At 35.4% G+C, this 23,108-nt stretch overlaps 1 protein-coding gene across 27 annotated transcripts in view; it reads right to left on the bottom strand.

Moving 5' to 3' along the window:
• The window catches only part of AFDN (afadin, adherens junction formation factor), a 114,496-nt gene that overhangs the window by 52,260 nt on the left and 39,128 nt on the right, over positions 1 to 23,108 (bottom strand). For 15 of the 27 annotated variants that reach the window (XR_012055133.1, XM_030268383.4, XM_072927150.1 and 12 more), the window contains exons 6-16: positions 22,774 to 22,931; positions 19,550 to 19,661; positions 18,968 to 19,135; positions 17,577 to 17,621; positions 14,663 to 14,757; positions 13,662 to 13,924; positions 12,087 to 12,156; positions 9,847 to 9,962; positions 5,013 to 5,074; positions 3,939 to 4,144; positions 235 to 255 (exon numbers count right to left, since the gene is read on the bottom strand). Coding sequence is in view for 26 of the 27 variants with exons in the window: in XM_030268383.4 (XP_030124243.4) it covers positions 235 to 255; positions 3,939 to 4,144; positions 5,013 to 5,074; positions 9,847 to 9,962; positions 12,087 to 12,156; positions 13,662 to 13,924; positions 14,663 to 14,757; positions 17,577 to 17,621; positions 18,968 to 19,135; positions 19,550 to 19,661; positions 22,774 to 22,931 (1,316 nt within the window). In the remaining variant the exon portion in view is untranslated. The remainder of the gene's footprint in view (positions 1 to 234; positions 256 to 3,938; positions 4,145 to 5,012; positions 5,075 to 9,846; positions 9,963 to 12,086; positions 12,157 to 13,661; positions 13,925 to 14,662; positions 14,758 to 17,576; positions 17,622 to 18,967; positions 19,136 to 19,549; positions 19,662 to 22,773; positions 22,932 to 23,108) is intronic. The other 12 variants (XM_030268377.4, XM_030268379.4, XM_072927156.1 and 9 more) reach the window with 3 other exon arrangements.

Raw genomic sequence — 23,108 nt, forward strand, 5'->3', positions numbered from 1 at the left:
AAGAACTTTGGTCATTTCATATCCACATTGAAGTGCATTAAGCAGAAATTATGGAATGCCGTAAAAGTTGCAAAGTCAAAAAAGGATTTTAGTACTGCATGTTCCAGTTGCTGAATGAGTGTTATGAACTGTTCAAGTCCAGCTGTTTGAGTATTGTATTTTGATATGGAAGCAGTATGAGAAACTGAGCTAAGCCAACATAGCTAGGATCAGTTCCCAGCAAATATATCCTACCTGATCAACCTGGTCTACCTCCTGGAGAAAAACGGACGAAGGAAATCAAACAGAATAGAAGAAAAACTTGTGAACAATCATGAAAGCTTTAGAAATCAAACACTAAATATGAAGGTACAACACATGTTCACACTTATACACATATGTATTAATCAGCAGCTACAATGCAACTGAGCTCCTTCTAAAAAATTAATTCTTTTAATAGGACCAGTAGCACAACAGCTATGAATTGAAGTGCCTACATGTCACAATTAATTCAAGGAATTAATGCCTTAAACTAGTTGCCATCCCAGACTGGTAATTCCATGCTCAGTGTGCCAGAGAAACCTTGCAGAAATTTTTGCAGGCAATGGGGCAACTAGCCATGCAAACAACAGATCCTGGGAGCCATTTGCCCACACTGCTGCAATAGGGACAATATACAAACACACACAAACCGGGAACAGAAACCCCCCATACAAAATGAAAAAAAACAACCAAACAACAACATTCAAAAGCAAACAAAATACACAGAACACCTGGGACAGGTTTAATACATGACTTTTCAATTGAAGAACAAAAAGATTGTCTGAAACAACAGAAGAGTCAAATGAAATACCACACTAAGTTTCTTAAATGTTGCTAAATATAACGCTACACTGAGTTAAAAGGAAAAAAAAGAACCCACCAGATGTTTGATTATTCAGAACTGAGCTCTCAATTATTTTTTGCTTTCTGTTCAGATCACTCTCCCCTACCTGCAATACAGTGAGCTTAGATGCAAATATTTGAGGTGCTACTATTTTAATTTTAGTTAGAGCTCAAAACACCAAATTGCTGCTTTTTTGTTTCCTCTCCCTTTGCAACCAAAGCATTCTTAACTGACTGAAGATGTGTTTGCACAGAACAAAAGGAAATGCTCCTTCAACAAACAAATGTTAAAATTTAAAAAGTATGAAAAATGCCACAGAATGATTTGGGGGAAAAAAAAGGATACAAAAAAAAAAAAAAAGGCTTTTTCATATGAACTGAATTTCTAATTCTGCTTTTTTTATTGAAAGCACTCAGCCTTCTCATAGATCTCTCCTATTTTATATTTACCTCAAAGTCATATATAATATTTGGATACAAATACTATATATGAAGTCACAAATTTAATTTGTTAGCAAATACTTCTTGAGTAGCTTCACAATGAGACTTGATAGCTTTCTGATCTAGGCAGGGAAATTTAGGATCTCAGCCTCTCAGCCATTAATTTATTCCCACAATACAGCACAGGAGTTTGTGCACCTTCTCACTCCTGTTTTGGGTGCCTCTCTCCACTTGCCACTCATTTGTTTTCTCTGTCTCTCACACCATCAGATCCCCTTCAGTGCACAAATGCTTTACACTTGAAGACACACAAAAAAGCTATTGTGATACAACCTATTACATGGTAATTTGACTGTGACAGCCATAAATATAACCACTTATGTTACACCTTAGAAGAAGTAATCTGACTTAACTAAGCTTGCACTGTTTCTACTCCACTACAACAGGTCCAAGCTAAAGGCATTTTACTGGTCCCTAGAATCAATGTGTTTCTTTGCCTTCAGCCTATTAACCTTGAAAATCACTGAAGTTTTTCTCTTTTGTCCCAGGTGTATTCTCCCCCCTTTCCTCTGGCTCCTTTCACCACGACATTTGAATGAACTTCCTCCCAACTTTTCTGCAACCTCTGACTCCTTTCAGTTAATTTCTTCCAATTAGGCAACATCTTTCGCAAACCACAAATACTGCTTCCTTGCTGATGTGTTCCATAATATTTGGGTTGGAGATTAGAATGCAGCTGAAGTTACATGACTGTAGAAATGGCCTTTCACAAAGGACAGTCCAGACAAACAGCTGGGTTTAACAGTTTTGTAGTAGTATTAGCAGGATTATAGAAAATACATTGGCTTAGAACCACAAGGCTGCATGTGACTTGGGAAGCCCTTCTCAGTGCAGTAAATGACTATTTTTCACAGGATAATCTGCTTTCTAGCTTTGATTTCTTTCAAATCAAACTGATGTTTGAGTCCACCCCTCTAATACCCGCTAGCAGCCACCTCATTAGCCATTCAACACTAAGAATAGAAAATTTTATCTCTGCTTTCCCACTATATCTGCCTCTGTCACTACAGGTCTTTTTAGGTTCATTGTAACCAGTATACATTAACTCTATAAACTGACTTTCTTTGATTCAGACCTGTAACTTCCAGTTTATATTTGAAGACTACTTCTTTCTATTTACTTTCCATTCTAGCCACTGAATTGCTTATGTGCAGGCTCTTGCCATTTCATGTTCTCCCCTGTAGCTACAGTCTCCTCTCTTCCATAAACAGATTTAATTTTTTTTTTTTTTATAAAAGAGCCTGATATTAATTTTTCATACCATTTTGATTTTATCAAATATCTATTGACTGTGACATCAAGATTCAAAGCAACATACCAGTTCTTCTCTTCAGAAGCAAACTGCTGTTCAGTCTCTGATCAACTTTCAAATGTACACAGAAGGCAAATCTTTCTTATTGTAAAGTGACCTCAACAATAGCACTTCCTCCCAATCTTTCTTGTGAAAGGTAGGAGCTTGTTGTTTAAGATTACACAGGAGTCTAGAGGTAATATTCCCCTGCAGAAAACTTCACTAAATCTTACCAAAACCCGAACAATTTCAGTTTGCTTGTGAATTTCATGCCACACTTTTGTTTACTTTCCTACTCTTCCTTAATCAAGCTGTTGTGTAACACTTGCATTGTAAATTCTCTAAGGCAGGACAGACACATTTGTTATGCCTGTACAGCACTTAGTGCAGCAGGGTCCTTGCTGCTACTCTGGCAGCACTATTTGCATTGAACACATCTGTTTTAATAAATATAGAAACAGATTTCAGTTTTTCTTCTGAGAAAAACCTGCAGACAAAGAAGTTTAATTAATTACTGAGGATACATGAACTAGCACTCCTGTCTGAGAAAATGACCAATCTGTTTTATCAATGCAAGGTACACAATGCAAGGTATTGACTAATATGACAGACAGCCCAGTGGATCTTATCCTTCATTTTTACACAAAACAGAATTCCCCCTGTGATTCTGTAGAAGTCTTGCACGTATAGTAGCAAGAGTGTTAGACTACATAGAAAACACCGGAACATTTGAGAACTTGTATTTCTCTTTCCAAAGCAGTTGTGTCAGGTTGGTTCAAGATGTCCAAGTTTTATGTCCAGTTTTATGTTCAAAACATCCAACCATTTTCGTGGTTACCAACGTTGTAAAAGTGATAGGGTTAGAATTTAAAAGTCATAATTCTTTTAATATGTTCATTTCAAGCATTGTTAGTGCAAACAAATGCTACCTATACAGTATTCTTTAATAAGCGGATCCAACTTGTTTTACAAGGGTTCATGGCCAGAAACGTTTGCAAAGATCTTACCTTCTAGAAAAGAGTCATTTCTTGTCAGGGAACATAATCTTCAGAGCAACAGCCACTCCCTAACTTCCCACTTTGCTCAGGTAAAGTTTCTTTACCACTGACATTATTCACTGACATAAAAGCAACAACTGCCCCTCATAAGGGCAGTCAATGCAGGTATAACTGTTTAATCAACTACTGTTAAAGGTCAGACTATGAAAAAGGCTAAGAAGTTTGCTCGATTATCAACAAAATGTAGGTAATTCCCTTGACATTATTTTGGCAGAGTAACTCACCTGTATCACTCCTTCCATCATGTTCACCATCTTGTTGACTATTGCAATGACTTTGTGAGTACGCTCAGCAGGAGTGATGTCAGGTCTGTATTGGCTGGACAATACATACCGACATGTCATATACAGAACATATGTTGGTGAAAGCTTAAAATGAACTGTTGAGCTATTTGTGTAATTTATAATGGCAGATAAGAAGGCATCTTCAGCTGCAGACAAAGAGGAAAAGAAACGGTATGTCATAAACCCAAAGACAGGAAGAGAATGAAAGAAAACAATTTCATAACTTGAGGCATAAAGGGTTTTCTTTGGGGAAAGAAGAGGAAGGGGGAGCAACTTACAGGAATTTAAACTCTAAGTTGTCTACTATGTACTACAGTACATAGTGTTAGACACACTAACAAAACACATCCATATAAAGCCAGAAAATCTGCTAATTGGGAAACATTTCTGTACTTTTTTTTATCTACTGAAAATTTGCATCTTCAAGGGAACAGGAAAATGGAAAATTCCGCTTGCACATATTACTCCAACAAAGCTCCCATACTAATAAAAATCAGTCTTTGCTTGCTCACAAATCTATTTAGTTTCAAATATTTGAAGTGTGGGCAATCTCTCATATGTTATTATGCTACCAGATCTGAGCCTTAAAAACCTGTGCACCAAGAGAATAAAAAATTAAACTCTAAATGACAATGTAAACCTAATCAGATTTTATAGAAAATGGATTTTGACCAAGATGCAATCTATTACACAAGGCACAGAGAACTACACAGAAGACAATGAATCCAAGGTACTGTTGAGGAGATGGGATTATAATTTTTTCACATTTCATCTGAAAATCTGAAGGAGTTGAAATGCAATCAGAATTAAGATATGCATGAACATGCCTCAATATCTAAAACATCTGCTCACCCTCCCAACAAAAATTATACTACTAGACTGTCTAGCATCTGTATAGTCATAGTTTCTTTCAATGTTTACTTAAATCACCCTTAAGTTTTCAAACTAATTGAAATATTACAGTATAGAAGAATGCATTAACAGGTTAGTATTGTAACTTCACTATTTACTCACAGCTTTCCCTGAATTCTATACTGGCAGGCAGTATCAGTTCTGGTCCAAGGGTATCCTGAGATCTAAAGGAAGATGAAAAAAATTAAATTTGTGGGTGATAATCCACGTGGGTGATATTAATTACTGAAAAATTAAATATTTCTCCAAATACACTGGTTCCAAATATTGACACAATAACCTTACACAGAATGACACTTTTTTAACCTTTCCTCCAGAATCATTCAAGTTGTATTTGTCAGAAACACAACAGATAAAAATACAGACTTGAACTGTGGAGTCTGTGATATTAATGAGCACCCTCTTGTGTGCTGCACAGCAGGCTGATACAATCAGTTTGCCATCTGCCATTTACAAGATTCAAATAACAAATTATTCATGGACACATGAAAGAAATGGAATGAAGCTTTGACTGAAACATCAACTTGGTTACAACAAATGTACTTTGCTGCCTTTCATGCCTTCAAAATTTATGAAGACTTAGTCAAGCTCTTTGACCTTTTTTTCTGGTAAAGAGGAAAAGAAGGTCAAATCCAGTCCTTACTTAGCTGTTGCTACATTACATCAGGAAACAGCAATCAGCCCCAGAACTGTCCTCACTGAAACTAACTGCAGAGCTATTTCTTACCAGAACCCATCAGAGAAATCACCAAACAGAGATTTGATTTTTCTGGTGCCTGCAAAAGGTTAAGTGTGTATTTCACAGAATATCCTGAGTAGGAAAGGACCCATTAGAATAACTGAGTCCAACTCCTGGCCCTGTACACAACACCCCAAGAGTCACAACATGTGCATGAGAGTGCTGTCCAAATGCTTCTTGAACTCTGTCAGGCTGGTGCTGTGACCACTGCCCTGGGGAGCTGTTCCAGTCCCCAACCATCCTCTGAGTGAAAAACCTTCTCCTAATTTAATAAATCATTACTGCCTTAAGCAAAGATTACCTGAGCTGTTCTCTGCAGCTGGACACCTATTTTTAGGAAATGAATAAAAGCTTAACATTTTCTGCCTGCAATAATAATTTTAAATACGTGTAACACAACAGGCAGCTTTCTACTTTCCCCAGCAACTTTGATAAAGAAAGGAATGTAATATATTAATCTCGCTCTCCTGAAGATTATTAGTAATTGCCACAAGGCAAAGATAATTGAATACAGGCTTTCATTGCTGTATCTCCTGTAGTAAAAATCCACAATATCATTTTGATGGCTGATGTCAAAAGATCTAAACCAAATTTTAGCATATTGAATCCAAAAACCCAGAGTACCTTTGGGTTTTGGTTTGGTTGCTTGCTTTTTTACAAACTTGTAAAACCTTAAACCAGCGGAGAACTCAGGTTATGCCACCTAGATAATGCCTTATTATAAGAAGTGTTCACCAAATCCAGTTTCTGGGGGAGTTGAAAGTTAAGGAATAGCAGGCACAGCATGGCAGTATGTACACAAATTTCTGCCATTTCAGTTACATTTCAAACATGACAGGATGCTGTCTTTATGAAAAGCACCCAGCTGGTGTATAAATTTATATATTTTCTCTCTTTTTGCTGCTATAAATTTAAAATTAACTAATTGTTCACTATCACTGAAACACTGTCAAAAGTGCTTCTTTACTGAGAACTTAATGACTTCCATAGAAAAATTACTCACATACAGTATTATAAAATGGAACTACAGTGACAACTCCAGAAAAACTTTTCATCTTTCATTATTGGAATGGTAGTAAGAGATAGAAATATTTTACAAACTGGCTAGTAAACCAGTGACAGATTTCAGCTGATGATTTATTTTATTTTCCTTAGAACAAAATGCTATTGATCAGTTTCAGCACAAACAGAGGAAATGGATTCCCAGCCAATGAGAAACAATGTGTCATGAATGATGAGACCTGATATTAATACAAGACTAGTCACAGACTTGTGGAAATTTGCCTTAAGAGCCAAATTAATACAAACTATTCTTTAAATATTGTTAATTTAATTCTATCTGTAAAATAGTTGTCTAGGAGCTGATGCAGTAATCAGTTATTTAACTACCCTAATAGGAATTCCCTTCAACAAATCATGGTGCCATAGGATAGTCTGGGTATGTCATAGGATGGAAAGGGCCCTTGAAGATCATCTTGTTGTAAACCCCATATCAACTTCCTCCTTCCCCTAAAAACACACAAAATAAATACTCTCAAATTAAGCTTTGCACAACAGAAATCTAAGTTGAAGTAATTTTCTGTGCTTTTGATAACACATTTTAATGGATATATTTTAAGTGTATGCTTCTTTATGTTATTGCTCCTGCAGATAAAGCCCCTCTGTGGTGATGAAATTCTTTGAGGTAAACCAGTCTGACAGACTAGTTAGGTTTAGAAGGGTCATAAATATTGATTAAGGGTTGCCTCCTTTCTCAGTATAGTGTCAGGTAATATTACACTTTAAAATCACATTAAAAGCAATAATGCATTTTCCTGATATTTCTATATTCTCTTAGGCATTATCTTAGGCATAACCTGAGTCTATGATAAACGGCATAAAATGTGTGATTGTTTTTGTCAGCATACTAACTATGTATTTTAAGGCATGTTAAATCAAGGAATCGGGTATGCATCTGCATCCAATTAACACCACTGACAAATCATCACAATCTTTTCCTACCAAACACAGCTTCAAAAACTCTTGAAAGGTATCCAAGACAAAATTTTTTTTTCTTATTTTTATTATATGTTGCCCATGTTAATTGTAGTCAGTTATCTAATAAGCATATATGAATACAATCCTTAACTGAATAGTCACTATGTTTTATTTCCAAGAATCACATTACAATCAGAATAATCATACCCAGTAAGTAAACTGGAGTTATACTCTCAGATGTCAATTTTTTTTCTTTCTAGAAATGAAAAAAACATGGCAGCCAAGTTCTAATCTTTGGTCTTCAATCCATCCAATGAGTTACTGGAAGAGAGTCTTATTTGTCTTATTAGTCACCTTTATACGGCAGTGATGAATACACAGAGTACCCAGAAGAACATTTAGAACATTTAGTGTGGGCTGGAAGTTGTACAATACCAAGAACCTGAAACTTGCCAGTGAAGAATTTTTGGTTTTTTAAACTAATAAAGCAGTTCACAATTATTGTCCTTAGAGCTCACAAAAGGAGATCAGAGTATCCCAGAGGAAGCCTAACTAAAGGTCCACAAAATATATCCACAAAGGGGAATTCCACATATTCAGGCAACTCATTGTCCAATTTGTCAAGTCGTAATCTAACATCCTGACTTTGCTGATTTGTTACGAACACAGTGAATGTATCTGAGAAAGAACACATGACAGAAGTGCTGTATTTAGATGAATGAGACTCATTACACAACACATTCTACAGACATTTTAAGATATATACATACAGAAATAAAATAGCAATGTCAGGGCTGGTGATGAAGATCTCTGAAGTTGTAGTTATCACAAATTTAAGTGTGATCTAGATGCCTCTAAAAATACTTTCTGCACACAGGAACCATGGTGAAAAAAACCTTTGTAAAAACTAGCAATAAGTACTCTCTTCAGAAGGAATTTAAGAAGTTAAAAAACCCCCAACAAAATAAAGCCAAGATACAACTCACAGATTGCTCTGTGCTTCCGAAATACATATCTATAGCACAAGATAATTCTCTTCATAGAAATTTAATAAACTTCAAGCACATACAGAAGCATAGATGAAGAAGTATTAATAACAGAAGCCTCAAGAACTTCTGACAGGCTATAAAAGGTTCAGAAAGAAGTTTTGTTCATCTTATGAGGAAAATTACAATTAAAATACTAGTAACCCAAAAGGAGTTAAATCGTCTCAATCTTAATAAAATCCTAAAAAAGAATCTGAAGATGGTCAGGCACTCTAACAAGGGAGTGTAGAGTAGAACTGAGTTATATTCTAGTCTAACTTCACTGAAAGTATTTAAAAGATGCCCCTGCTACAGAACATTTGAACATCCAAGTTCAAGTGGAAGCACAATTTTCTGCCCATTTTTGGTAGTATTTTTTTCCTGCCAGTCAAATTTCTGAATTCTCCTACCTGTCTAGTGAATAATATATCAATTTAAAGATACAAAGAGCTTTATACTGCAAGCTTTACAACTTGGATCACTGCATGTTTTAACCCTGCAGAATATTTACCTTACCTTTCATCCATTTATCACAGCTGTTCATCTAAATTTAAAAGCTGATTTACGCAGACAGCAATACGATCTTGTATTTTTTGAAAGGTTTGGGAAAAGTTCTATTCACATTCTCACCCATTTGTTGAGGTGTGATAGGAGACTAGAGATCATCTGATCCAACTTCTCTGCTCAAAACAGGGTCAACAAGAGCAAGTTGCTCACTACCCTGTCCAGTCAGATTTTAAGTATCTTTAAGCATCTTCAAGGACAGAGACTCCACACTGGCTGACAACAGCATAGCAGACCTGGTTATTTCACTCTACAGAGTAAATCACATCATCTTGCCACTGACAAATTAAAATTTTATGTAACTGTACTTTTCATTTCATATGACATGCTTAACCACAAATCAATAACAATGATGTGATACGACTATCAGCCTAACTTTACAGAAAGAGAACCACAAAGAATACTAAAGCAAAGGACTAGTTTTTTTGGTTGTTTTTTTTTTTTTAATATTGTGAAGGTTTTTGCTTTGGTTGTTAATCCCGCAGCTTATTTGGAGAGAATCTCAAAGGAAATCTCATTCTCCATATGGAAAACCAGATCATTTAAAATACTTTAATGCAGCACTTGTTCTACTGGAAAAAACAAATCCATTTTTTCAATTCTGAGAAGTAATGGATACCATGTTTCCTACCTGCTGTCCTGTCTGCGGTAATCCTGCTGGTCTATTCTTATCATCGGCTTCACCATTCCTCGCTCGGTTGTGCTGGATGCAGATGATGTCCTGTCACCGTCCAGCCTGCTAGTGCTCTAATTCAAAACAGCAGGACAGGTGCTTAGCATGCAAGCACTGCATGAGCTGGCATTTGTGCCTAGCAGCACTACAATGAAGCTGAGGTCTGAGGCTTGAAAAGATGGGGAAACAGAAGGGAGTATGGCACACAGAGCAACAGCTCAGCAGGTGTTTTCACTGCAGTGAGGCACTGAAGAGCCTGCTCCCAATTCAACAGACAACAATGGCCAGCTAGGAGCAGTTCTTTGTTAATGCACTTCTAGAATTTATAATGTAGCTTGTAAACACCTTTAATCAAAAGTTTCATAGCTACAATACAAAGTAAGAATGGGTTGGGAATCAAAACTTTAGGTAAGAGACAAAGTTAAATGCATTTGCAAATTTAAAACTAGTCATACTCCCCCACTCTGCTTCTGCAATAGTTCCAAGCGTTTGCATTACTGATCTGACACATAATTTATCCTGATCTTAAGGAAAATCTGATCTGGCAGGCAGTACAACATTTCCAAGACAAAAAGGGGAAATTCAAACTGTTATTTTTTTATGTAACATTTGACTGTTTTCTTTTGGTGTCTTAGGCTCCTTAATAAGGAAGCTTTTAATTTATGATTTCTAGTTCAATCAAATCCTATCAAGAATGGGACAAATACGCTGCTTTAAGCAGCAAAACAAATAGCAAATTTTTTCAGCATAAAGAGTGGAAAACAAGACATCAGTAAAATAGAAAGTGTTTCAACATTTCATAAGATTTCTAGGACTAAATAATTTACTTCAACACAGGAAAACCTTCCAACAAGTGCATCTCAAAGCAAGAGTTTGAACTAAATCACTTTTCACCACCACATCTCAGAGAACTTTCATTAAACTTACTGTTACCCCTTTTCCAAACAGAAAAGCAAACTTAGAAGAGAGCAAATGTCAGAAAATGAGTGATTCATCAGTGCTTTAACAAGATGTACACAGTCTCAAACAGCACAACTGAAAAAGAAACTAAATTTTCCCATTATTCCCTCAGTCCACTAGAAGTATTTTTTCTAATGACTGTGAATAGAATATGAAATAAGCTATATAATAAAGCCAGAAACTCTTATTCTGAGAAATTTTAAGGTATTTTATTAGTTTGCAAAGTTTCTGTTCTTCCTTATAAAATATTGTAAAATATCACTAAAATTCCTATCAGAAGTAGGTGAAAAACACATTCAAGACAAAAGCACTACCCAATAGTACCAAGAAAGTAGAGAAACTGAATCAAAAAACTGGTAAGAAAGCAAGTAAGACTAAAAATACATTCAAAAGTTATCAGAGTTATTAATACCTACACTGCTTCATTAATATCACTAAATAGTTACAAGTATTTCAGTTGTGTAATAGCAGAAATAAAACAAAAAAGGGAATGCAGTTCTGGGAAGATTACTCCATTTCACACTGCAGAAATAATTCATTCTCTCATTTCATCTGAGGCATATGATCATAGCAAGTAAGGCATTACCCATTTTGTAATTTACTCTTTATTTGCTCTTGGAAAATGCAATTCTGACACAAAGTCTATTAACAGAAAGTGCAGAAAGAAAGCATGAAAAGATTATCACCTCATAAAACGTTTATAATTATGAGTGCAGAGACAGTTTGTTTATTCAATGTGTGTACAGGAGCTCTATTGAAGTATAAAGTCACATCCATTAAATTTTAAAAGCCTAGTTAAATTAAAATTGAACACCCTTTCACATTTTATATAAAACATTTATTTACCCCATCACAGATGACAACAGCCATATGCTACACACACAAGGTAACAATGTACCAGTTCTAACAAGAATCTCTACCTGCATATGATCTGCTTTCCATAAGTCAATTTGGGGAGCAACAACTTCAGGTTTGGAGAGTTTCCCTTTCTAAAAAATGTCATCCTTGACATGAGATGCATCCCCAATGCCAATACAAATATAAACAAAAGGGTTTTGGGTAAAAAAATAAACCAAATCTAAAATAACAATGTATATAATATCCGAGCTCATCCACAAGGAAAAACAGCACGGGAGACTGATAAATTGGCCACACTTCCCCAAATACTACTGCTCCTCTAATTTTGATTTAACTTACACATGCTGTTATTTATTGCTAGCTTAGTCATAATGCAATACCTTGCTTGCTGGTAATGCTGTTCCACTGTGAATATCTCCCTCCAGATCAAATGTGGTTTCCTGGACAGCTCTATAAACAAGATAACATTTCCAGTATGTTTTAGAAATTATACTGTTCAACATTTAATAAAAAAGGAACAGAGTAACTAAAATTAGTAAATTAAAATTCAAGGGTTATAACATGAGCCCAGTTAATATTAACTTTTTTTAATACTCTATTAGTTCTTCATATCAATAAAACCTAAAATACTTATACAGACAATTTCATTTGCAAAACCAGATTCATAGCTAATTTCTTCCCGGTCAAGTGAGAAAATATAAATACACAAACATAATACACATAAAACATTAAAACATGTTCATGGCATTGCGTTTATTACAATAGACTAGCTACAATTTTTTACTCAGCTCTTTAGTATTAAATGTACAACATAATGTAAATAACTCATAAATCATAGCAATGCATATTACTATCTCCTTATTCTAAAGATTTTTAAAGTATTTGCTTGTTCAAGCTGCAACAGCCCTTGCCATAGATTTTATTGTCTAGATAAAGCTCTGAAGTAATACAGTGCTTTCCAGTTGGCTGTAAATTTGCAAGAACGCTTATTTATTGATCTGCAGGCTAAACGCAGCATGAACTAAAGATTTAAGCAAGTTACATGACAGCCACATGGCTGGAGGTCCTCCCACAGACAGGGCCTACAAAAAGCACAGTGTCCTCCATAAGAAAATGCAGTGGAGAAAAAACTAAAAATGGTTATAGCATACATATATATTAATTCAGCAGATAAGCTGCTTTCTCTCACTCATCTCCAAGCCAATTTGTTGCTTTTCTGAATAACATTATACAATAATGTGTATATTAACAATAGTAGCCTCATTTGGACCCAGAGAAGATGGAAAATAGGATGCTGTTTTTTCCCCTGCTACACAAACTAATTTTAAGATAGTTTCTTCTGAGTATTTCTGTAGCCATTAAACAAAACACCTGAACCCCTAAAAGTCACAGTATCTATGATCAGTATTTTTACTATGCACCTATCAAAAATATGAATGAGAAACAACAGGGTAGACTTCTGGACTGTCAGTCCTTGCAACACAGAAACCAGTGGGTAAGTAATCACATTACAAAAAGTGGTTGTTATATTGAGACACATAGTTCCCCTATCTTAACAGTCTAATTTCATGATTACTTCATTACCAAACCCTTTTAGTGGAATTTTGAAAGTTATTATCTGGGAAAAAACAAAAAGCAGACTCTGAAAACATTCAGCAACTTCTTGAATTTTCCTGGACCTTGGATGAACTATGAAATACATGAAAATAAGCCATTATAGTGTTTTGCACACAGAAGTGAGCATGAGGAAAACTTGTTTGAATACTTCATAATGAAAAAGACACTTGCTAATCCTACATAAAATCACAAGGTGGAGCTCAAGTATTAAAATGATATACTTAACACTTTAAATGAGCTCACACACTAGTCCCTGGCCATTTATTATGCTTTCATTATGTATTTTTTCCCAAGGCTCTCCTTCTAACCTCAGTAGGATGAAAATAAATTTTACGCACCCAGTTTTGTGTCTTGGGCCTTTGACCATAAGACTTGCATCAGTAGATCTTTTGGAAATAATATGGTCCTGGGTAGGATCCACAAACTTAAATACATGAGAAGACCCAAACTGAACCTTCATCCCACTTTGCAGCATGGTGGTTTCTGAAATACGCTGACGTTCCACATAGGTTTCAGCATCAATGCTTCTAGGGGTTACAGTAACAACTCCATCCATATTAGTGAGGTCACAGTGATGAGGCTGAATTCCTGGACCAAATAACTGGGAAAAAATTAATTAACACAGAATAAATTAAATTATACTGTAGCAGAAATAAAAAAAACAGACCAAGATGTAACAAACTGGTTATTTAACTTTGATTATGAATTCACAGAGATGAGTGAGTAGTACTAAAATCTGTGAGTTTCACTTCTTTTTTCAATGCAACAAGAATAATAAAAAACACATTAAGTAACATGTGCAGCAGACCTCCCTTAATGAAAAATTTTTCACTGTTTTGATCATATACTGTTTTCTTCCACTTGCTGTTTTATACGAAATCTCACAGGGTAAATAATTATAAATCAACTAAATGCACTGACATGGACCCAGGCTACTGTAAGAGACTCTATGGCATGAACTTCATACAAATATGCTTGTTTTATACTCTTAAAAAAATCCTACCTAAACAGAATTAAGACTAGGACTTGAAAACCATTAAGCAGTTACAATAACACTGATATGTAACACTATTTGATCCAGAAAAAGAAAACCCCATTTCAAATAATACACTCCTTAAATAATAAAAACTGGACTTAAAATAATAAAACCCTCCTCTTAAATCAAGAGTGGAAGAAAATTAAAACAGGTAATTATGGCCATTAATACAAAACTTCAGCAATATTTTACTCTTCAAATTTTGAAGGGTATTTACAGCATATTTTATTAAGATTCCATGATGACACACAACACACCAGAGATCAGATCAGTACTGTAATATGAGTCTACTTTTTTCCATACCTGAATGGAATTGTCATCAAATTTTTCAGTTCCAACTTCAGTGACACTTAATTGTAGACGATAGAGCTTTGGCTTATCTCTGGAGTCAGAACCATCTGTACAGCAAGTGATAAATATTAATTTTTAAGTTAATGAAGGTCAAATACTCACACAGTATTTCGTTATTTACTGCAACTTAGTTCAGAATAGCAATATTTACAAAAAAAAGAAAACCTGAGTGACATTCTTTCAAGATTGTAGGGAACATGGTTGTTCCTCATAATGTAAGAACCCTGAAAGCAGAGAAAGCCTACTTGGAGCAGCTGTTTACTACATATGCAAAGAATAAAGTAATCAAGAACTACTATTCTGAACATACCATGAAAAATATTTTCTATTTCCTTAGTACTTCAAGCAATAAAACAGTTTTTATAAAATCTCTAAGATAAAATACCTGCAGAACAAAAGTGAATAATCACTGTAAGGACATCAAGTCAGTCATTTGTAACACAAACACGTATTTTTTAAACAATAGGAAAAAAAAACGCTGCGTGGATATATATTTTAAATGTGTTACTTCACCACTAAAAGGTGGTTCCTACACCGCTTTGGAAACGATAACTTAAATTGATTTGACTAGTCCAGTGCTTGAAACAATGCTGGGAAATAGTACTAAATTAGCACTGACTTAGCACAGACCAAACCAAATTATGAAGATCAGGTCATAGAAAACAAGTAAGACCAAAGCTGAACAAAAATGGTCACACAATGGATTTTACCTATTGAGTTAAAATTAGTTAAGTCTACACTTTGAAAGCATATTTCCTGTACAAGTTCCTAACTACTAAGGGTTCAAACACTAATAAGCTTAGGAGTTGGCTGGGCAGATCTGAAACACGATGTCGAATTCAGGAGATAATTCTACTATTCAATTTCAGACAAGATACATACTTCCAGCAGAACGAACCAGTAGTAAACTTTTTTTTTTACTGTAACAGCCAACAAACTAGTGCAAAAAGTGTTACACATACTGCAGTTCTATTCTCAGAAAGAAGGCTGTCCAGGAAAATAGCCTGGCCAAGGGTTTCCACTTCTCCAACCTTCTGCAATTCTTCTGTCCAAGTTGTTATACCTCCATTTCCACCATCTCCCACTGCTATCTGTTCTACAGCTCAAGGTTGCTCCTTTTTGTGATGAAGCAAGGAGAAAAGCCTTATGGGGTTGCCGTTTTAATTGTGCTTTGTAATTTTAATTTCTGTCTTGTAGGATCTGAGGCTCACATCTGTAAATATGGGGGACTGCCATTTTTCTCAGCCTTTAAATATTATGATTGTACAACTGAAGTTATTAATATTCCTGAACTCATCAAAAGGCATATTCACAGATAATACAGACAATCAGCTATTCAAAGTGCTGCTCAACATCACTTCAGTATACCCAGCCTACTTCTTTACTATCAGATTGATCTCAGTTTACTGACTCATTCACATGACTTGGATACAGAGGCAATTGCTGGCTGCCACATGTACAGCCACATGCTACTGAAGTGCATCCTCTACCACACAGAATCTAATCTTCCATCAATGACACAATTGTAGAAATACCAACATCAGCAGCTGTAGACAAGTGGAAAAACTGGACATACTTCACTAGAAAACTTCATGAATTTGTGCAATTGCACAGGGCATGAAAGCCAGTCTGCTAGGTTCTTCTGCAAAAATATAAACAGCCTCTGTTTTGACAGGAGGACATTTCTACTGGACTTATTTCTATAATAAATACAAGTATCCTAAAGTGTTTTTTTTCCAAAGACACAGTCTGGCTCTAGAGTATGAAGATCTCTTTTTCACACACTGAGATAAAGATTTAAAAAGCTGTTTTGTTTTTTTTTTTCCAGTGACATGCAACCAAATTTCCATCTTCCTAGTTAATGGTCAAGTGCTCCTGCAGAGCCCATCCATGATTTTTAGTCCAGCACACTCTATGAAACCTTTCTTCTCTCTGAAATAACAATGTCAACAAAACAGAAGTCTGAATTCAATTCACATAATTGAGCACTGGACACAAGTTTGAATACAGTTCTTTAAACCCCAGTATTGCACTCTGCAACTATAAAGGAAAGGGTAAGCAGCATTGACAGCCACATGTAGTTCTTCTACAGCAGTCTAGAAAGTAAAGTGAGGAAACAAGGGAAAAAGGTAATAAAATAAAAAATATTTTGGCAGACATTTCACAATGAAAAGAGAATGGCTTAGTATTCTTGTCTACTTGGTCAAACTAGAACACATCTGCACATTACTCTAAACTCTAAGGAGAATTAAAGGTCCATAATGATTTGTACATCAGGCTATCAATTTTGAACACTACAAAAAATGAACAAGCCTCTACTGTCTAAAGTGCTAAATCTTTGACATATACCACTAATGTTAGACAAACCAGGCAGCAGAAACACCAAAGGATGCTATGAAACACCACAGAGTAGAAAGTAAGGTAATTTTCCCAGGGGTCCAAATACTATTCCCAGTAAAAATCATCACAGACTTCATCCACTGTATCAACACAGTCAAATACTGAAAAGAACAGCTAAGTTACTTGCCATTTACCCAATAACCCTTTTAACTATGAATTCTGCAAGCAGATGGATCAAAGAACTTTTAGTTCTACTACACTGCTCTGAAATTTAGCTGTTAATTGTAGCTGGAAGGTTGAACTCTTTGGATAACAGCATATGCATTATCTAGTTGATGTTTGTTCACCAATCAAATAACTAAATGGCAGCTGATATAACAGGTAACTACTTCACAGAAGCAATCCCTTGGAAAAAAGCCCTTAAGATAAATGAGATAGTCCTTCATTTGTCTTCAAGAAACACAAGATTTACAGTCGGAGAAGTTTTTAGTGACTAATGAAAGAACAGTATCAAATACAGCGTTACCTTCGTAAGTGTGATAGTTGTAGTAGGCAAAGTGATTCCTTCTCCCTGGGGTTAGAAACACATGCAGAGGACCCAGGTGAAGGCAGCACCAGCAGGACAGATACCATGCAGAACATGCGGAGGAGGGCAAGAAAAGAAAAGACAGGAAAGGATGAAACTGTAGCCAGACAACACATATTCAATTTATAAGGATGAAGTTCATTAAACTCTTTCAACTTTAGAAACTGTGTAGAATATAAAGACATCAGTATTATAAAACTACTGAATGACACAATCCTTATTGTTTAGAGAAGTGATAACAAGCTGTTAGAAGAAAAAACATGAACAGGTCAGTCCCACAGGCAATGTGTGAAGCTCAGTACACAGCACTGACACCTGCGGCACCTCAGACTGGGTTTACTGTACGGGTGTCTTGTGCCTCTGCCCAAGAACAACATTTTAATGATAAAGCACCAAATCCCACAAAGAGTAAGAGAACAAGAAAAGAAATAAACAGTACTATTAAAAGAACTCAAAATATTAATATGCAAACCAAACCTCAATCTGTAGAACATAGCAGTACATTTCATATATTCTGTGTACTGATAATTTCATCTGGATTTAAAACAAACAAACAAAAAAAAAACCCACAAACCATTTGACCATAAATTTGGCCTTTTTTTTGCAGTTCTGATCTAGTAAAGCTTTCACCATCAATTTCCAACTTTGCTTCCCAAAAGGTATACAACCAGACTTCAAACTGTAACATTTACTTGAATATCTGAGTGTACTCAAGTTACTCTTAATAGGAAAAAGAGCTGTATATAACTCAATCACCAAAAACAAAAGTCCATATCCAAATCTATAAACATGAGGATGACAGAAATTAAGAGCATAAGTCATGTATGTTTTATCAGTAGTTGCGCTACACACAATCAATCCCCCCAGCTCTTCCTAGATAATAAAATTAATTGCAAATTACCACAAAGCCCAGCACGTTCCAACTATGCCAAAATAAAACTCAGCTTGCTAAATGATGAGAAAGTACCATATAGGCTGAAAAATGTTTCACACCTAAGTTATATTTAAAAATTCATGCTCTTGTCCTGTTGGCACTGTCAAATACCACATATGCTACAGTGTACTTGTGAATATAAACAAAATCAGATGTAAGTTCAGTAAATAATTTCTCCCCTTTTTTCCACTCCAAACATTTGCTGCTAAGATTTTGATATTACAGCAATATGTACCTCTACCTTTAGAACTGTCACCTCCAATTCAGAATCTATCATCAGAAGAACAACTCATGCGGCACAGAGTTCCTTGTGCTTCCAAAGAATGTCTTATTTTTCAAAAATCCAAATGACTATGCAATAATGTAATTTAGCTTATTAGATAACCAGATTTCTTACCTGGGCTTAATTCTACCAGATATGGTAGCTTCTCAGGAGGAAGGCAAGAGCCATAGCCAGACCCATCAACTCTTTCCTTCCCCTTTAATGGCTTTCCATCCGTTATCTTCCTGGTTTTCTTTGGGACATAATCAGGAGGCCGCCTTTTTAACTGAAAGACCAGTATTCCTAAAACACAGCATGATACATCTTTTGAGTCACACTACCACTGCATAAGCACACAACCAACATCTATTAATCTGCAAGCGTCCGATAGGATTACTTTCAGTTTACTATGTTCCTGTCACTTCTTTAGAGTAGTTTTAACTTAAAAATAACTACACACAGATTAAAAGCATACTTCAGTATAGCAAATAACTTGGAAAATTTGGGATAAAATGCAAAACTTTTCTACTACCTAATGGTGTAATACTACAAATAGTGCATAATGAAACAGTAAATAACTCTAATACTCCCTATTATTTTAAGTGCCCAAAACCAAAACACACTAAAATATATGTTACAATTTCTTCCTTTACAGGGGCTCCACAACATGGCTTACAACCCAAGGCACAAAAATATCTTAAAGGTTTTTGGACATACCTTTATCACTAGGCCACTCTCTGAATATCTGCAGTGGACACTCATCATCATCAAGAATAGTTTCTTTAGCACCTTTATCGTCAGAGTGCTGAGAACCAGGAGGCAGCATGACCTAAAAAAGAATTATCAGTTTTCAGAGCTGTTAGTGGAACAGAATTAGAACATTCAGGAGCATATTCTCTGATAACTTTTTTTGCATGTGCTGTTTATAACAAGAGATAAGGCCAAAAAATTCAGTAGCTTGGAATGTATTTTGTTTCCAAGATTTTCTAACGCTCCTCTTTCGTCTCTTCCACAGTTTAACTGCACTTCCCAGAACACCAAGTAAGTCTAAAAAGCAAAGAACAGCAAGTTACACCTTAAGTAGGTGAGAACTTCTTTCAGTAAAAAAAAAACTGCTCCAATTTCTCATCAGCTAAGACAAAGAAAAACATAAATCTGTGCAGATGATACTAAAAAGAACCTCCTGACCTTTCCATTATTATATCACACATTGGAATCCACATTTCATTTTGTTAATGCCATTCTGCTAATATAACATATATATATCTTTAGACAAGACACAACAAGCTGGCAAAGACTATGTTATTTATACCTGCTGCATCCTTGTCTTACCTAAAATGTACCTGAGACTAAGGGCACAACTGTAGCATTTCACACAAGTGATTCATATGCTGCCTAGCTTTAAGGAGGAAATAAAATCAAGAATACTTTTGGAACAGAACTACAGACTGTTCCTACCTTTTAGAGCTATATCCTTACAAGGCAGAGGAAGGGGGAAACATTGATTTGTGAAATCTGATCTTAGAGGAGACACAGCCTGTAATTTCATGCATTACTGCTCCTCACAATGATCAAAAATAAGTAACAAGGACATGCAGTTATTAAAGACAGATCTTTCAAAGCTGAATCAAAACATAAAATGAAATATGTTGTACTCCCACACTTGTAATCCTAACAATGTTATTTAAATTCATAGACAGTTCTATTTTAAACAAACTACTCCAAATTATTCCCAGCTCTGAACTATGACCAAGGTAAGACCTTCTGAAGTGATGTAGACATTGGCTACAGAACCCTACTACACTGCAGCTCTCTAGAGACTCTGCACTCTCATTTGTTCCCTCCTGCCCACGCCTATTTCTGTGTTAACCAAGTTCTCACAGTTCTGCCTCAAATATCCTTTCATCTTCTTCCAAGCAGGAAACAACTACATTTAAGATTAAAAGCATGCAATCCCTAAACCATTTTCTATGCAAAACATGGCTAAACATAGGACTAATTAAATTATCTTTAATTAGCTTTTCAAATAGAGACGAAAGAAAACATGAAAATGTATAAACTAGAGGGAAACAGAAACACGTCTATACTCAAACCTTATCTTGCCAAACTGCTCTATTTCACATCTCAGATTTTAAAAACAATTACACATACATGATAATTAGGGTAACACTGTGATTCAAGGTATGTTCAACAAGCAACGATCTTAAAATTCCAAAGTCATTGAGACAGAAGGTAGATGGTTCAAAGCACGAAATACATGCAGTACCAAGACCTGACCAATACTGGACTGGGAAGGAAACCAAAGAAAAACCAAATGCAATGAAACATGCAGAAAATAGAAGCTAAGAAATTCAAATGAAGACCACAGCAACTTCAGACTTAACTTTCAAAACATTTATTGGAATAAACAAGTAAGAGAAGGTAAGTATTTAAGTATTAAGACCCCTGTGGTAAGTAATAAATAGAGATTAAATTATCAGATCTGTCCTTAATTAAAGTCTCACATAAGAACAACCTATGCTGCAACAGGTCTTCAACAAGCTCTTCTGTTATTTTAATTTTTTTTTTAATGAAAACTGTCATATCTACGGTATATTCGAGTATATCTGCTTATTGTGATAATTAATCTACAATTTTCCTTACAAGCTAGGAACACAGGCTCTGCACATGCCCCTACTAAAACAAACAAAAAATAAAAATCTAAGAAAACAACAACAACAAAAAACCTAAAAAAACAACAGTAACATCACAAAGAAACCCACAACCCCCCACAATGGATGTTGCTAAAATACTTAATATCCTATGTCTGTAACAACTACTTCTTAAAAAACCCAATAAAACTACTCACCATTAAATGCATATTTTTGCTTGACATTGCAAGAAGTTATTTATGCCTTACCCTCAAGTAAAAAATAAGTGCATGCTAAAACAAAAAGTCTAATCAAGATTCTGCATTCAAGAGTTAACTGGTTTGCTGCATGCCTGAAGTCTAATGCCCTGAGCGAATATGCACAGGTAGCTTGGAAGACTGTCTAATTAATTTGACATCTTCATAAAAGTGCAGTGAACCCCACATTACTCAGAGAAACTCAAACCAAGCAAACTGAAACAAACAAAACACACAGATTGGAAGAAACTGGTGCCTACTTGCTTACACAGAAAAGCACTTCAGAATCGGGAATAAAGGTACAGCCTGATACACTGCAAACCAAAGTATGAAAGCAAACAGCCAATAGGAAAATGCCATTTATAATAAAAGTTGTCAAAAATGCTATGAAAAAGTCTTATAAGGTTTATGTTTCAACTGAAACTTCAGGAGTTCACATCTTTATTACAGGTGCTTACATAGCCTTATAATGGTCTTGTCCTGTAACTTAAAATTCATCTTAATAGTTAAGTAAATGTCAACTGCTTTAATCTTCAAAGAAGACACTGAACCAGACACACAGAGAACAAAATGTTTCAAAATCCCAATCAGTAAGAAACTGAACTTGTGTGTTCCACTGGTAGTAGCTGAACTTACAAAATGTAAAGAATAAGAACATGTACAGAACCTGTCTTACACAGAGCAACGTAAAGTGCTAGAAGAACAGGGGCAACAAGCCAACCCAGGGACAGAGAACAGCTGTGAGACTTCAGTGGTATACATTATACCACATTTAGTGGTATAGAACCACAGAGCTCAATGAAGAAATATGCCATTTTCAGTATTAATATTTTCCCATACAGGAAGCAGTAATTTAGTACAACTGGAAGATTAAAGTTTTAAAACCAAAAAAACCTGATATATCACTTCACAATTCCTGATGCTGTTAGATTTAGGTGGGGGGGAGGTAAAATTTAGTCACAGAACTGAGTCAATCTATTTAGCTTGGAAGCTACCACAAGAAAAAAAAACCCAACCAAATATGAAATGTGAGAAGATTGTTTTAGTAACTTACACGAGCAATACAATAATCCTTGGGATTTTCTTTTTCCAGGCCATATTTTTCCAGTGCTTCAATAACTGCAAAGTCTGCAGTATCTGTAGTGGACAGCAGGATTGTCTTGTATGGTATATTTGGTTTTAAGCTGTCTGCATAAATTCTCAGCGTCCCACCTTGGAAATCAAATGGAATTAACAATATAATCACAGAATAAAAAGATAGACATGAAGTAATTTATTATATTTCTAACAGAATACAAGAATAAACCCCATCAGAAATCATTTAATTACTCTACTAATACAAGAAAAATCACATAACATCCCCAAAAATAGATTTATCTCTGCATTGAT

The sequence above is a fragment of the Taeniopygia guttata genome, chromosome 3, assembly GCF_048771995.1.
Source record: "Taeniopygia guttata chromosome 3, bTaeGut7.mat, whole genome shotgun sequence".
NCBI classification, from domain to species: Eukaryota; Metazoa; Chordata; class Aves; order Passeriformes; family Estrildidae; genus Taeniopygia; species Taeniopygia guttata.